Source organism: Pseudonaja textilis, chromosome 1 (assembly GCF_049901715.1).
Source record: "Pseudonaja textilis isolate UNSWEBS1 chromosome 1, rPseTex1.2, whole genome shotgun sequence".
Classification (NCBI taxonomy): Eukaryota; Metazoa; Chordata; class Lepidosauria; order Squamata; family Elapidae; genus Pseudonaja; species Pseudonaja textilis.
Genome location: NC_141990.1, coordinates 314,926,345 through 314,940,897, shown reverse-complemented (window position 1 = coordinate 314,940,897; position 14,553 = coordinate 314,926,345). Strand labels below are relative to the sequence as shown.

General features: G+C 40.5%; 1 protein-coding gene, 1 long non-coding RNA gene and 1 other non-coding gene across 3 annotated transcripts in view; all 3 read left to right on the top strand.

Moving 5' to 3' along the window:
• Positions 1 to 8,574, top strand: part of LOC113435176 (AP-1 complex subunit mu-1) — a 10,848-nt gene extending 2,274 nt beyond the window's left edge. The window contains exons 3-12 of the mRNA XM_087933391.1: positions 390 to 478; positions 658 to 788; positions 957 to 1,104; positions 2,267 to 2,393; positions 3,710 to 3,852; positions 4,249 to 4,320; positions 4,881 to 5,039; positions 5,375 to 5,500; positions 5,667 to 5,742; positions 6,469 to 8,574. Coding sequence (XP_087789517.1) covers positions 390 to 478; positions 658 to 788; positions 957 to 1,104; positions 2,267 to 2,393; positions 3,710 to 3,852; positions 4,249 to 4,320; positions 4,881 to 5,039; positions 5,375 to 5,500; positions 5,667 to 5,742; positions 6,469 to 6,491 — 1,094 coding nt within the window. The 3' untranslated portion in view covers positions 6,492 to 8,574. The remainder of the gene's footprint in view (positions 1 to 389; positions 479 to 657; positions 789 to 956; positions 1,105 to 2,266; positions 2,394 to 3,709; positions 3,853 to 4,248; positions 4,321 to 4,880; positions 5,040 to 5,374; positions 5,501 to 5,666; positions 5,743 to 6,468) is intronic.
• A 1,388-nt stretch (positions 8,575 to 9,962) lies between these two features.
• LOC113435175 (uncharacterized) lies at positions 9,963 to 14,236 on the top strand. The gene is made up of 3 exons (XR_003373888.2): positions 9,963 to 10,224; positions 10,875 to 11,013; positions 12,999 to 14,236. It is a non-coding gene; the product is annotated as an uncharacterized LOC113435175 (long non-coding RNA).
• LOC113435361 (small nucleolar RNA SNORA26) lies at positions 11,663 to 11,781 on the top strand. Its single transcript, XR_003373910.2, has one exon. It is a non-coding gene; the product is annotated as a small nucleolar RNA SNORA26 (small nucleolar RNA).
• Positions 14,237 to 14,553: the final 317 nt, after the last annotated feature.

Genomic DNA, 14,553 nt, shown 5'->3' with positions numbered 1-14,553 from the left:
TATGCAGTTCCATATGTTTAGCCTGGTATCCATCTGGTATCGAGCCTCCTAATATTTTTTTGCCTTTCTTTAGACTCATTTCAATTTATTAATATCTTTCTTAAAACACAGAGCCTAGAATTGAGCCTAGAATTGGGCATTGGTCTGTCCAAAAAATAACCTGTTTCCCATAATCTAGATACAGTACTTTCATTGTTTTTTGCGTAGAAAGACATTATTTTAGTGAAGTTTAGAATCATTGTATTTCTGGTTTTCTAAAGTTAGGATATGTATTATAAATTTTTTTGATACAAGTTAATAGTTTGCAGGAAATTAAGTAGGATGTTCATAGAAAAAGAAACTACTAAAATATAAAATACAAAGAGGAATAGCTTGGAAACATGAATAAGCTCCTGAACATGCTGTCCCAGTGGTTGCCACTTCAAAGAAGAATGCCTGTGTCTCTCTCGTGTTCTCATTTCTATACAAGGTAGTTCAGGTGAGTGTGGCCTTGGTTCTATTATGAATCGAATTCTGAGATTTCGTTTGGGGTTTATTCTCTAGAGTGAGAAGTAATTGTGATTATATCAACAACTTTTATTTTAAAAACAATTGGATAATGAAATTGGAATTTCGCCATATAGGCATATTGTATTTCTTTTTAACTTTTTATTTCAGGTCTTTTCTGAATATTTCAAGGAACTGGAAGAAGAAAGCATTCGGGATAATTTTGTGATTATTTATGAACTGCTAGATGAGTTGATGGACTTTGGATATCCTCAAACCACAGATAGTAAAATTTTACAAGAGTAAGAATGTGGCTTGGAACTAAAAGACTCACATTTTCTGTATATTTAACAATTCAGGATGGCTAAAACTGTCCTTTATTTAGTTGGTGTAATCCTAATTTAAATAAATCTGTAGGACTAAAATGTGCAGATACTCTTATTTTGAACATCTTGCCTGTGTTGATATAGATACATAACACAAGAAGGCCACAAGTTGGAAACTGGAGCCCCACGTCCTCCTGCCACTGTTACAAATGCTGTGTCTTGGCGTTCTGAAGGAATCAAGTACCGAAAGAATGAAGTCTTCCTGGATGTCATAGAATCTGTTAATCTTTTGGTATGTCTATGATTACAAGTCCTAAAATCATTAATACTGAATAATGTATCCAGACAGATTTATTATTCTATTGTTTTGGCCTTGTCAGCAACTTTTCAAGACCTTTGGAATTTCTTTTCCTAGCTCAGAACCACTTGGTGTTTAAACAAGAGCTGATTTCTAATCACTGTCCTAGAGTTCAAGTTTCAGAAAAGTCCAGCAAAATTCTTTCAATCTCTTTAATTTTAATAATTGTGTTTTTTAGTGGGATGAAACACTGAAAAGTTGCAAGAGAAGGACAGAGAGAATCTCAGATATATAGAGACTTAAAAGTCGATTCCTTTTATTTGCTTATCAATAGATCTTAAATAAAAGGAACTTGACTCATTTTTTGAGTTTCTAAGTAACTGAGTTACATTCACAGCAGATAATCCACCCGGCCTTGCATCGGTACCGCCAATAAAAATGATCACCCTGGCCATTTATTCCTTTATATAAACCTTTACTGTCTAAGAGCACAGTGGCTCAGGTGATTAGGACTCTGGGTTGGAAGTAAGCGAGCGACCTGGTCTGATGTGCTGCCATGGGGCAGAGTGAACGCCCGTCCTTCATTCCAGCTCCTGCTGGGACAAGAAAGGAGCACCCAACTGGGCATCCTCTGGACAAGAGTGATGTCACTGGCTAATCCTTCCAACCCAGAAGCACCTCAGTGCTTCTTACATGAGTGTAATGCAAATGTTTACTACTTTCTGTATTCTTGCACGGGGATGTAAAAAACAGACCCACTCCATCTTCAGAGTAAGAGTGCTACAGATTCTGATCACTTTTAGGAGAAGAAGCTATTTTGTAGGAGCACTACAGCGCTTCCAGCAGTGCTGGCCTTTTCCTTTGCCAGAAGTATTTAGTATGAAAATTCATCACTTATCATCAACTGAGGCCTTTAGATCCATTTCATATGTACTGTTGCAAAACCCAGATGTCTTGCATTCTTCACTTACGTCACATTTATTATAACATATTGTCAACTCGTAAAGCATTCCTGGACTCCTTTCACTTTTGGCTCGAGGCTCATGATTTGATTAGAGCGTTAACACTTTATGTAGATCACCACTTGTTAGTCTTGCCTTTGAGTTTCTCAGTATTTTGAAATGTGGACCTGCCCCTCCCTGCCCTTCAATTTCAGGTTAGTGCCAACGGGAATGTTCTGCGCAGTGAAATTGTTGGATCCATCAAAATGAGGGTTTTCTTATCTGGAATGCCAGAGCTCCGCCTTGGCTTGAATGACAAAGTCCTCTTTGATAATACTGGCCGTGAGTATGTCTGCTTCTTCTGGGTTGCCTCTCCTGATTTGCCTCTCTTCTTCCCTGTCCTTGCAGCCTGATTTGGAATAATTTTACATGTGGGGAGGACTTGAAGGACACAAATGATTCAAGAAGTTGCAAGGCTTAAAGGCATCCATCTTGGCCTTTAAACCCGTTTTTTTATAAAGTGCTGAATTGCGGCTGTGTTTGTGCCATGGATTGCTGGGAGGGTGACTGGAAGCTGCAAATAGGTTGCTACCGAGCTGCATGTGGACTATTAACCCATCATATTAAAAAGTCAATGTCCTTACTAGAGTCCTTGTACTTACGAAATCATCCCTTTGAACTTGTCTGTACTAATTGGAATTGTCTCAGAAACATTTTGTCTTAACCAATTTAATGCTGTCCTCCTGTCAGTTTCTTCATTATGAAACTTAGAGAGAGGTTCTCAAAATTTGCAGTATCATGACCTCTTAAAATGATGAATTAATTTGTGAGTAAAATAAAATAAAGCTGCTGTGGTTTTGGTTTCGACATACTACTGAATGAGCTATCCCACCAAACCAGCCTGGGATCTTTTCTCTGCTTTGCCTGGTGAAATTCCCTGAGGACATTGCCAAGCACAATAGGAGTGAGTTGACACCACTCCTGCTTTGCTTGCTCAACAAAACTGCCAACATCCTCTAATAGCAATAGCACTTAGACTTATATAGCACTTCACAGTGCTTTACAGCCCTCCCTAAGCAGTTGACAGAGTAGGCATATTGCCCCCAACAATCTGGGTCCTCATTGGAAAGATGGAAAGTGAGCCGGTAGGAATTGAACTGCTGAACTGCTGGCAGTCAGCAGAAATAGCCTGCAGAACTGCCTTCTAACCACTGCGCCACTACGGCTCCTAAGTTGATCATGACTAACCAATGGCTCATCAGTCCCAGTCTGAGAACCCCTGGCTTAGAGTAGTAGACCTAGGGGCAGTGATTATAAATTCTCTCCTTTACTGGGATGTATCTGTCTTCTGCATGTGGCTTGTACAGGGGTACTTCTCTGCACCTGATTGATGTAATGCCTCTCCTTTCTCTTTTTATAGCGGGGATTGATTGCTATTCTTTAGGAGAAGGGCTCTCCAAACTTGGCTTGGTTCCAAATATAGCTGGCTGAGGAATTCTGGGAGTTGAAGTCCACATGTCTTAAAAGTTGCCATGTTCGGAGATCCCTGCTTTAGGAAATTGGCCTAGGGTGATCTCAGCACAGACCTACTACTATGGTTTCCCTTTGTTGCTGTTATACTTTCTGAGCCTGGGCCTTCTCTTCTATCTCCCTGACAGGCGGCAAGAGCAAATCTGTGGAACTGGAAGATGTGAAATTCCACCAGTGTGTTCGTCTCTCTCGTTTTGAAAATGATAGGACTATTTCATTCATCCCACCCGATGGAGAATTTGAGCTCATGTCTTATCGCCTTAATACCCATGTACGTGTGTTTTAAATCTTGGGTTACAAACAGAATCATCCCCCTTTTTTTGGCTCTTTCTTTTGTGGCTTTAACTCTCCATTTAGACCAGGACAGATGATATCTGTAACATACCCAGTGAGTGAAATGGCTGGAATCAATCAATTGCCGCTTGTTGGATTGCTGCTGTATATGATAGTAGTGAAGGTGAAGTAATCCCGGAAAGAAAGTACCACAGCATTGGGTGGCTTTGTAGACCAGTCAAGAGTCAAGTCACACTGTGAGTTCGGTAGCCATGGATGTCTTGGGTCCTCTGTAGGGGGCTCCCCTTTTCTCTAGAAATAAAAGAGAAACTGATGAATCTTCTGGCACTTGGGGAGCCAGTGATGCGATAGCAGTTTATCTTATCATCTGCAGGTAAAGCCTCTAATCTGGATTGAGTCAGTTATAGAGAAGCATTCCCACAGCCGCATAGAGTACATGATCAAGGTAAGTGGAATCCAGAAAACTCTTTTGACCCTTCATGGCCCATTGTGCAAAGCAATTCTGTTCCCAAAGGTTCTAGCGAAAAAGTGGCAGCTGTTAAAGCACCTCGGAGGCCAGGTTTACACACGCAGCAAAATCTCAAAACCATTTCAAAGGGCTCCAATGTCCATTCCTTGCTATCTTTCCCTACTGAGCATACAATAAGTGTTGAAAATACATGGTTGTTAAGGAAAGGTGAGCAATCATGGGCGGCGTGTGACCTTGGAGCACACTTTGCACCATTAAATTACGATGGTGCATTTAAAACAAAATCTAATAAAGTGATTGAAAGAACAGGTCCAATATTTCTAGCCTTGCCTTTTTTGTTGAAAAAGAAGCCAGGAAAAGCCTGGTTCTTAGCCAATAATATAATGACCACTTTATTGAAGCTAAGCACAACTTATCCTAAGCTAGGCCTTTTGGAACAGTACTTGTGGAGAGAAAGACATTAGAAATTATACTTTGCAAATTTCTCGGTTTATTTGGGGTTGTACTTTCTATAGCCATTTTTGAAATCTTTTTAGGCCAAGAGTCAGTTCAAGCGCAGATCTACAGCGAATAATGTGGAGATTCACATTCCTGTTCCCAATGATGCCGATTCACCGAAGTTCAAAACCACAGTTGGGAATGTCAAGTGGGTTCCTGAGAACAGTGCCATTGTGTGGTCCATCAAGTCTTTTCCAGTAAGCTCATTGATTGTGAACATCTCTGGGAGGAAGGCCAACTATGTAAAAAAAAAAAAAGCTGTATGCATTTTATTTCCAAAGGAACTTTGTGTAGAACGGTTCTTACTCTGTAGCTACCTAACTGTTCAGCGCATGTTTCATTAGCTCATTTCAAAAGAATTTCACCCTGCCCAGTGAGGTTTAGTCCACTTCCATTGATCCCATGGAATTGTCTATCACACTGGATAGAATTGCACAGATTTTGTGGAACGGATGGTTATTCTTCAGCTCTTTGGCACGAGAAGCCCTGAGAGGTGGGATAAAATGAAATTCGACTCTCTGCTAACTTACAGGGAGGGAAGGAGTACTTGATGAGGGCCCATTTTGGGCTCCCAAGTGTGGAAGCTGAGGACAAAGAAGGGAAACCACCCATCAGTGTGAAGTTTGAAATCCCATATTTTACCACATCTGGAATTCAGGTAAGAAGGCTATCGTTTTGGGTCTCTTGCCAGCCTATATGGGCTTTTAGTGATCTTGTCCACTCTCTGTGCTTCACGCTTCTCCTTTCGTCCCACCCCTGTGAATGTGGGAAGCAAATGGACTTCTTCAGACAGAGGTTGAAGTTTTACTTGTGTTCCTTTCCAGGTTCGTTATTTAAAAATAATTGAGAAGAGTGGCTACCAGGCATTGCCTTGGGTCCGCTACATTACCCAGAACGGAGGTATGTGAAAAGACACTTTGGTTATTAGATACCTTCAAGTGGCCTTGCAGCCACAAAATGAGGCTGGTATATCAAGTGGTTTACCTGGTGGGCGTCACATGCTGTATGGATGATTTCCATGTGCTTGCAGTAAGAATGAGGTCTAGTTGGGGCTGAATTTGGTTAAGAAACCAGAGCTCTTATCATGTGTTTCTCCTGGGATAAGGAATGTGATTATTTGTGCCAGAAGTTTCTTAAGTAAAACAAGGCACGCCATACATCTTAAAATTTAAAATAGAAGATGGAAATATATGTGTTAGACAGTTCTTACCCCAAAACTAGCAACATTAATTACGCAATTAATTAAGGGATGGGATGGTTAGTATATAGCTGAGCATAGTTTTTAGAATTAGATGATCCTATGTCAACAGGGAAAAAGTAAGGTCAGGGGTAGATGATTAGAACTTAGAGTAGCAATGGAGAAACCATTTTCAGTTTCTTGCTTGATCAGGGAATCCACGGGTTTTTTTTGGACTAGTCACTTTTCCCCAGTCTACCCTAATTGTTGCTGTTGTAAAGATGAAACAAGAGGCAATTTTTCACATGCCTCTTTCATTTCCATAGAAAAAAGGCTGGATGCAGTGGTAAGAAATGAACACGTTTAAAAAAGAAGGAACGGAAGGGCTCTCTGTGTATAGCTTCATAGCTCTTCATCACCGAGTTCATTCAATTTTCTTTTCATCCTAGATTATCAACTGCGAACACAATAACGTCAACTCAGTTACTGTTGCCAAGAAAGTAACCAATATCCCTGGTCAGAAACATGTTTGGTGCTTGAGGGTATGGGCCAAGGTTGTCTTGCTGGCTGGAAGTGGAATCAGGCTGTGTCCCATATCCAGATGTACTTGGACCAGTGTTTAGTGCAGACCTCATGAATGTTTTTTTTCTTGTACACCCCATTCAGTGTTGTTTTTTGTTAGGAGTAGCTGTTGCCTTGAAACAAGCCAAGAGCCAATCTTGGGAAAACTTGGCTGGTCTTATTTCTTTGCTTCAGAAATTGGGGACTATTCGTCCTCGTTTCTGAAGTTTTGTGAGTATTAGCTGAGCTCCTCTTGCCAACCATTTGCCTGCTGATGCGTCTTAATGCTAGTTAAACTCCAGTGACATCTTGAAATCAGTTTTGTTTGCATTGCTGGGTTGTTTTTGCAAATTAATTATTGACAACGGACTCCCCAGATGCAGAGTTTACAACATGAAGAGGTCATTTTCTTGATGGCGCTCGGTTTAAGAAAGAACATGAAGTTGGTGTCATGAGATGTTCTTATGTGAGGGCGAGGGTGTGTGTCTCAATGGATGCCTGACACACACATCCCCCGTCAACTTCTGAATCTAGCCGAGAAGAACATCCTATCTGTATATCGTTTTCAAGCAGCAACTGAGATGACCAACATGCAACTGAAGTCTCTTTGTGGAATTTGTATGATGATCTGCTTCTCTGTAAAGAAAAATCAATGTGTATATAGAAAACTTACTTTGCCGCTGAGAATGGTTCTATTTTTATTTTATTTTTTGTCTTCATTCCTTGGATGGTTTCTGTGCATAGAGGGTCATGCTTGGGAAGCATTCTGCCAGCCCTTGCTTAGCTTTCAAATGGCACAGTCATCTAGGTGCTGCTGTATCTGGTGATTGTGAGAACAAGGCCATAATCACGGCAGTTCCTATAAGAACTCCCAAGATGGTAAAACAGACGCACAGTGTCTTGTGAGTGCCTCCTCTACTCTAGCCCCTTTGGGGGGACTGGAAATCCCAGAAATGCCACTTACCTATTTTTCCCCTTGCAGTTCCAACGCGGCCTTTCTCAATGGGCTCCAATCACATATCAGGAAAGGCTGCTCTAGCAGAACAAGCAAGTGCCCCCACCCCCAAATGGCTTTAGCTCAAAGATTTTGCTGCTTTCTTAGAGTAATCCATCTTGGAGGTCTGCTCAGTGGCAGTTGGTCACGTCTGATAGAACACAAAACATTACATATGCTCTTCAGCAACATATCTCTGCTCACAATTTGGCTTTTTTTTTTTCTTCTGAAGAGTTGTGGGGTTCGAGTTCATGATATACTTGCAAAGATTACATTCAAGTGCTTGCTTTTTACAAAGTGGATTGGGAGAAGCAATAAACATGAAGCTGAGAATGTGATGCCCTAAGTAACTGCAGCGAGACCCATCAGTTCCTGGAAAAACAGCCCTAGCCGATTACTTGTAACTGAAAAATCACTTGGTAGTTGAACAAATGCAACTGTAATGGGTTGATGGTACACTTCAATTATTCACAGGTATATTTTTGCCCATAGTTTCACTTAAAAGGGCCATGTTTGTGATGGGGCTCTCCTGGAGTTGCTAAATTATAATTTCTAGCAGTCTTAGTGTTGGTAATTATGAGGAATAATCACTGTAGCTTGCAGTTTTTGTCAGAATGATGAAAGTGGTATTCCAGTGCAGGATCATAAGTTCCACCCCTTTGGGGTATTGTGTGTGATGTCATGAAGCTCACAGAAAAGGGACACCGCTTGCATTGTGATGCCACAGCACTACTCATTAGTCTGAACCATCTGCAAATGCTACTGCCGAGAAAGTTGGAAACTGTAGTTCAGAACTCTGGAAGGCCCAGAATCCCTGAGAAATACACAAGATAACGATTGGTCAGGGACAGATCGATTCACTTGCCAAAGTTGAATCTAAAACCATTACTATTATTTAACCGGTTCCCTCCAGCTGCCAGAAATGTCAACATTATGCCTTTAACCAGGGCATTGTATTTGTTGTCTAAAAGTCTGTTTTAAATAAATGAAATGACCAGAATTTTAGCGTCTTGGTTTTCTTTTTCATGAATCTAGGTTTGGTATTTTCTGGTGGGAAAAAGAAATTAAGATGAGAATGTGCATATTTAATCCATCCTTGCTTCAAGGAAGTGAGGAACATGGATTGTTTTTTTCACTTTTAATAATTTTGTGAGGTAAAGCAAGCCTGGAAGAATATGGTAGTAGAAAACCATCTGTGTTGTCCCCAGGAAAACAGAATAATGTGCTCATGTTACCAGGAGTTGAGGTAGAGATAGCCCTTGTCACCTAGAGGTGGTTGTATATATAGTGGAAATATAGTGCAACCTCATGCAACAGTTATCCAAATGGCACAAATGTTTTGTGTTCAGATGAATGCTACAGTGTTACAGAAGGTTCAGCTAATCAAAGACAACTTTTAAAAGGAAAATAGAACTGCATATTGTATAGGGTTATAACACCAAATTCTCCTTAGTCTTTTTTTTTTTTTGCAAAAACTAGTGACCAGACACAAAACAAATATTTCATCGTTAGCCAGATTTCTTTGTGATACAGTAGTTATGAACCCTAGGTTAAAGCTTTTTACTTAAATCCATGAAGCATCTTATACAAGGGGTGGAACACCATGCAGTTTGTCAGCAGTTGCAACTGTAACTTACAAAACTATATGCAAGTTACAAAGTAATTTGTAAGATTCAGGATACATGTTGCAGTAAAATCTTGTCACTTCTCTGGTTAAATCTTCCTATCGACCAGATCAAAGGTTTGGTTCAAAGGTAAAAGTAAAAGTTGTAAAGATTTCTCTGCTTCTGGAAGGAAAACAATGGACTGCGTAGCAGGTATGTGCTCAACACACATACACACAAACAAGCGCATTCCTCTCAGCTTTGTTCCATCCATCTTGCAGATCCCAACTGGACTTCCTTCGTTTTTTTTCCCCCCCTTGAAAATGTTTCGCTTCTCATCCAAGAAACTTCTTCAGAAGCCAGAACTGAAAAAGCTGCTCGGATGAGAAGCGAAACGTTTTCAACGGAACCCCCCCACCCCACAAAAAGTCCCAATTGTCTTTTGAAAAGCACCTTTGGGACAACCATGACCTGGAAATCCTGGGGAGTTTTTCCTTCCCTCCTGAAGCAAAACTGCTCAAAGGTTAATATTATTTCAAAATAAATTACACCAAACATCCGTCCCTCCTCAAAACCGGAGTGAAAGAACATTTATGCGCTTGCTTCCAATTATATATTTATTTTTTAATAAGATATTCTCGTTTGCGTAGACGGTGCCCGTTTGCTGAACTAATGAAGCCCTCACAGCCACTTCCGCGGCAAAACCGGCGCGGGTGGTTTTCACATCCTGCCCCCTTTCCTCTTGCCCCGCCTTTGCGCGCCCCTTTCTCAGCCAGGGCAGTCTCGCGGGATCGCCTTTGTTGGGCTATATAAACCCAGCGGGCGCCTCTCTCGTTCTTTTCTCGCCCGGCCTGAGAGGCGTCGTGTGTCTCTTTGCAATTGCGGCTCCTTTGCATCAGGCCGCGGCGGGAGACGGGGAAGATGGCGGGGCGCAAGAAGAAGCTGGCGGGCGAAGGGAACGAAAGCCGGGCCCTCCCGCAGGAAGCCCAGCAGCCGAAGGGAAGGCCCGGAGGCCTTGCCCGTGAAGGGTATATGCAGGGCGCAGGGTAAGGGTCGAAACTCCCGCGTCTTTTCTCGGCCCCTTAAACTTCGCGCCTCCGAAGCAGTCTGTGCTTTAGGATGGTCAACACAGGGGGGTAGAGCGCTCTCTCACCGAAACCTGGGGCGGGGTTGGGTCTCCGCCTTCGGATCCTGTCGTGAGAAACAACGCTTTGGGCACGCGGTATGTATATTATAAGGGCAAATCCCGGGCTTTGTTACGGGATTGGCAACGGCAGGCGGGAAGGATACTTCGTTATTAGTCTCAACTTAGATTGTATTCCTATATAGAAACTGCCATTCGATGTACGGCTATTAATTGAGTTGTTACGATAAATCCTTCATAAATGACCAAGAAACGAGGTTAAGGTGACAAAATTTACTATAGCTGAACTTGCTCTTTATAACCAACACACACGAACACACAACCCTCTACACGAAAAAAAGGTTCAGATAGGCCTGGTTAAGGTTTATGACAGAGGTCTCCAAATTTGGCAACTTTAAGACTTGTGGACTTCAACTCCCAGAATTTTCCAGCTGGCTGGAGTCCATAAGTCTTAACTTGCCAAATTTGGGGACCCCTGCTCTGTGACTATATTAATTGACTGTTTTGAGCTCTTTACATCAACATTTGTTCTTTTTTTTTATTCTGTTCTAGGCACAGACCCAAGGGATAACTTGTTTGCTTACAAAAAATGGCCTGTGATGAAATTGTTGGGTTTTGCAGAAGTGATTCTGCTGAATGAGAGGAATATAGTGTCTGAAGCAGCAGCTCTTCCTTCTGTTAGAAAACAATGGTAAATTTTCTTTCACTCTTTATCATGTGGATAAATTGCCTCTTTTAGTTCAGATTATATACCTAATTAAGCTCCTGGCCACATTCTGGCTATCAGGCACCTTGGAGACTGTTACTTTTCTGTGATGCATCCAATTTCAAAGTAAGGTACCTATTTAGGTTAAACTCTGTTGATAATCCCATTCATTGGCTTGTGTTATTTTGGATTCATCGAAAGATTCTTTACTTTTAAATTCTTAAGAGAATGGCTCCACCTTATTTTGCCTTCAGAAGTTGCGGATGCTTCATCATTGGAGGCTTTTAAGAAGAGACGGAGCAACGTGTCTGGGATGGTATATTGAGCAGGCAATTGGACCTCCAAGGTCCCTTCTAATTCTTATTCTGTTTATTTCCTTGTAGATTTTGATTTTTGTTGACCTGATTGAGAAGCTGGTGAATGGGTTCCTTTCCTCCACCAGATCTCAAAGCATATCTGGAAAGGATACTTTTAAAAATCCCCACAATCTCAGATTTGGAAAAAAAAAACCCAATCTACAATTTATCCATTGCTACAACAATGGATAAAAAATTATCACTTGTAGAATTACCAACTTCAGTCAGTCGTAATTAGAGGTGAACCTATGTCTGGAATTCATCTCCCCCTTTCAGCTTTGCCCTCTTAAGGCTGATGGTGCTTTAAGTGGCCAATATAGAGGGGTAAAGTAAATTCTCTCTTAAACCCAGAGGTGAGGGTGAAACTTTTCTCTGGATCCTGTCGGGAGAAACAATTCTTAGTAAATGTATTATGCTAGAAGACCATGTTATTCAAGAATGGCCAGTGCTGTTATGAGAAACAACTTGAACTTTTTATTACACATCGTAATTTGAGTTGGGCTTTTAGAGTAGTTTGCTTCATGGTTCATATTTTTTTTTAGTGCAAATTAGCCTTTTACTGGCAGGTTATTTTCTTTTAAACCAGATGCCTGGATATTTCATCAAGTATCACTATAGAATTATATATGAAAAGTATATTTTCCTTATTTATATTCTGCTAGAATTGAAAGATTCCAGAGTACTATGCATTTCTATAGATTAAGAGCCAGTTTGGTGTGAGCTCATTCTCTTAGCCATACAATAATTGTAAAACAAATGTATAAAACTATTATTAAAAATATAAAACAATCATTAAGATATAAAAACTACATTATAATTTTTTCTTATTGCAATGGTATAAAAATGTTGAGACTCTAGAAAGAGTGCAGAGCAATAAAGATTAGGGGACTGGAGGCTAAAATGGGAACTACTGAAGAAATTGGGTATGTCTAGTTTAATGAAAAAAAGGACTAAGGATGATAAAGTGTCCCAATATCTAAGGGGCTGCCACAAAGAAAAGGAGGTCTGTCTATTCTCCAAAGCACCCGAGGGCAGGACAAGAAGAAATGGGTGGAAAATCATCAAGGAGAGAAACAACTTAGAACTAAGGAGAAATTTCCTGACAGAACAATTAATCAGTGGAACCGCATGCCTTCAAAAGTCATGGGTGCTGCAACACTGGAGATTTTAAAAAGAGATTGGAAAACCATTTGTCTGAAATAATACAGGATTTCCTGCCTGAGCAGGGGGTTGGACTAGAAGACCTCAAAGGTCCCTTCCAACTCTCTTATTCTGATACCACATGCACAGGGGAGAATGAATATAAACCACAATGACAATCATTTTAAAATATTACTGGTTCCTTGCAATCTCCAAGCCTGAGGATATAAGCATGTATGGTGGGATTTCCAGAACATTAACAGGAATGGAATTAACCTCAAGGAACAGAAATGATTGTTTACTGCTTAATGTTTGGCTTCTGGGTTTTGGATGGCTTTCCCTCTTATTTTAAACTTGGTTCTAATAAATAAGGTACCTCCATGGGGCAATGTTAAAGGGTTATGAGGTTTATTTCAGATGTAGCATGCACTTGTTGGCACCATGAATGATCTATTTTTCCCCAATTTTTCATAGAAAGAAAACACCATATTGGTAAAGTGACTTGTGGCTGACTTCACTGAAGAATAATCTTGTGATGTCTAATTTAGCCTGAAAATATCTGGCTTCAACTTCATACTTGACCATGAATTTTTCTGAGTATTTGCTTTGTGCCCTAGAGCTGCAAGAAAAAAATACTGGATTTTCTTCATAGATAAGATGGACTTGGATCCATTGTTGGGGCAGATCATACAGGTATATTGGCAATCTGCTTGTCCTGTTTTGTTTTTTTCATCTTGTAGATTTCAGAAATGTAGATGTAAAATAGATGCTCACCATCTGTTTCATTCACCTTTTCCCTCTTTGTTTGATAAAATTGGTCTGGGAGGGATTGCACATAATGAAAATGGCTTATTTTTCCTCCTCGCTTCAAAAGAAATTGATTGGAGGGCAGGGATGAACTGTATTCTGTATGACAAATGGATATCCACAAGCATTTATTACAAGATTCCTGTGCAGCATGCAGGGAAGAAGAAAGAAGGCACAGGACCAACTTTATGGCACACTACCATACATCAAAAACATTTCACAAACAGTAGAATGCAAGCAGGCATTGCACACCGCCCAAAGGCTACCATAGGAGGACAGATCATGCATTGTAAAGATCACTTGAAGGGGGAGATATTTCCAATGTAATCTACCAGATCCCCTCTGGTAGGGCAGATGGGGAGGAAGCTAACTACTAGATTGCAAGAACATAAGTGAATGGTCAGACACGGAGATCCAAACTCATTGGGAGTCTCACATTGCAATGAACAAGGACATAAATTGAATTTTATACCATTAAGATTGTTGGCTGAGCAGTACAAAAATAGTGAAGTTATTGAAGCCTGGGAAATGGATCCCTTGTCAGTCAAAAGGAGTGCCAATTTATCAGCTTATTAGGCACTTAGATGAAGAACAAGGACTTGGCAATACAAGGAAACAACTTAACGCCCCAATCAACAATCAATGCCACACAACCAGGCACCACATAAATACTATGCATCGAATAACCCATTCTGGTGAGAGGGAAGTTCCCTGAGGATGGGCTCCATCAGGAGTCTCTAAACCTGGAAGACTAATCTGGTCCTGGTGATTGACCCAGTTTGGATCATGTATTCTATATAGTTTTATACTGCTTTTTATTAATGTTCAAATATTGTTTCTCCGCTGCCCAGTTAAGATGAACAGCTGTATGATTTTCTGAAATAATAAACAAACCTCTAGTTCTACTTTCATACCTTCTATTTTTGGGGAAAGACGGCAATGACCTCTTAACTCTAGTTTTACTTGAAATATGTTGATTATCTGGATCCAGTTTAATCAGGCCATATGATAATGATAGTAAGGCCGCTATTTGATAACTGATGGATGGCTTAAATGCAGCCATATGGATTAGTTGATACATTCTAATACCATTAATGTGGTAATGGGAACATCCTTGGATAGTGGTTCCAATTCAACTGTGTTCAAAAAATTTTGCGGGAAGCAGTTTTGTTGCATCGTATGTAATTTGCTGGCCAGATACTAGGGTAAAAGAAGGAAAAGT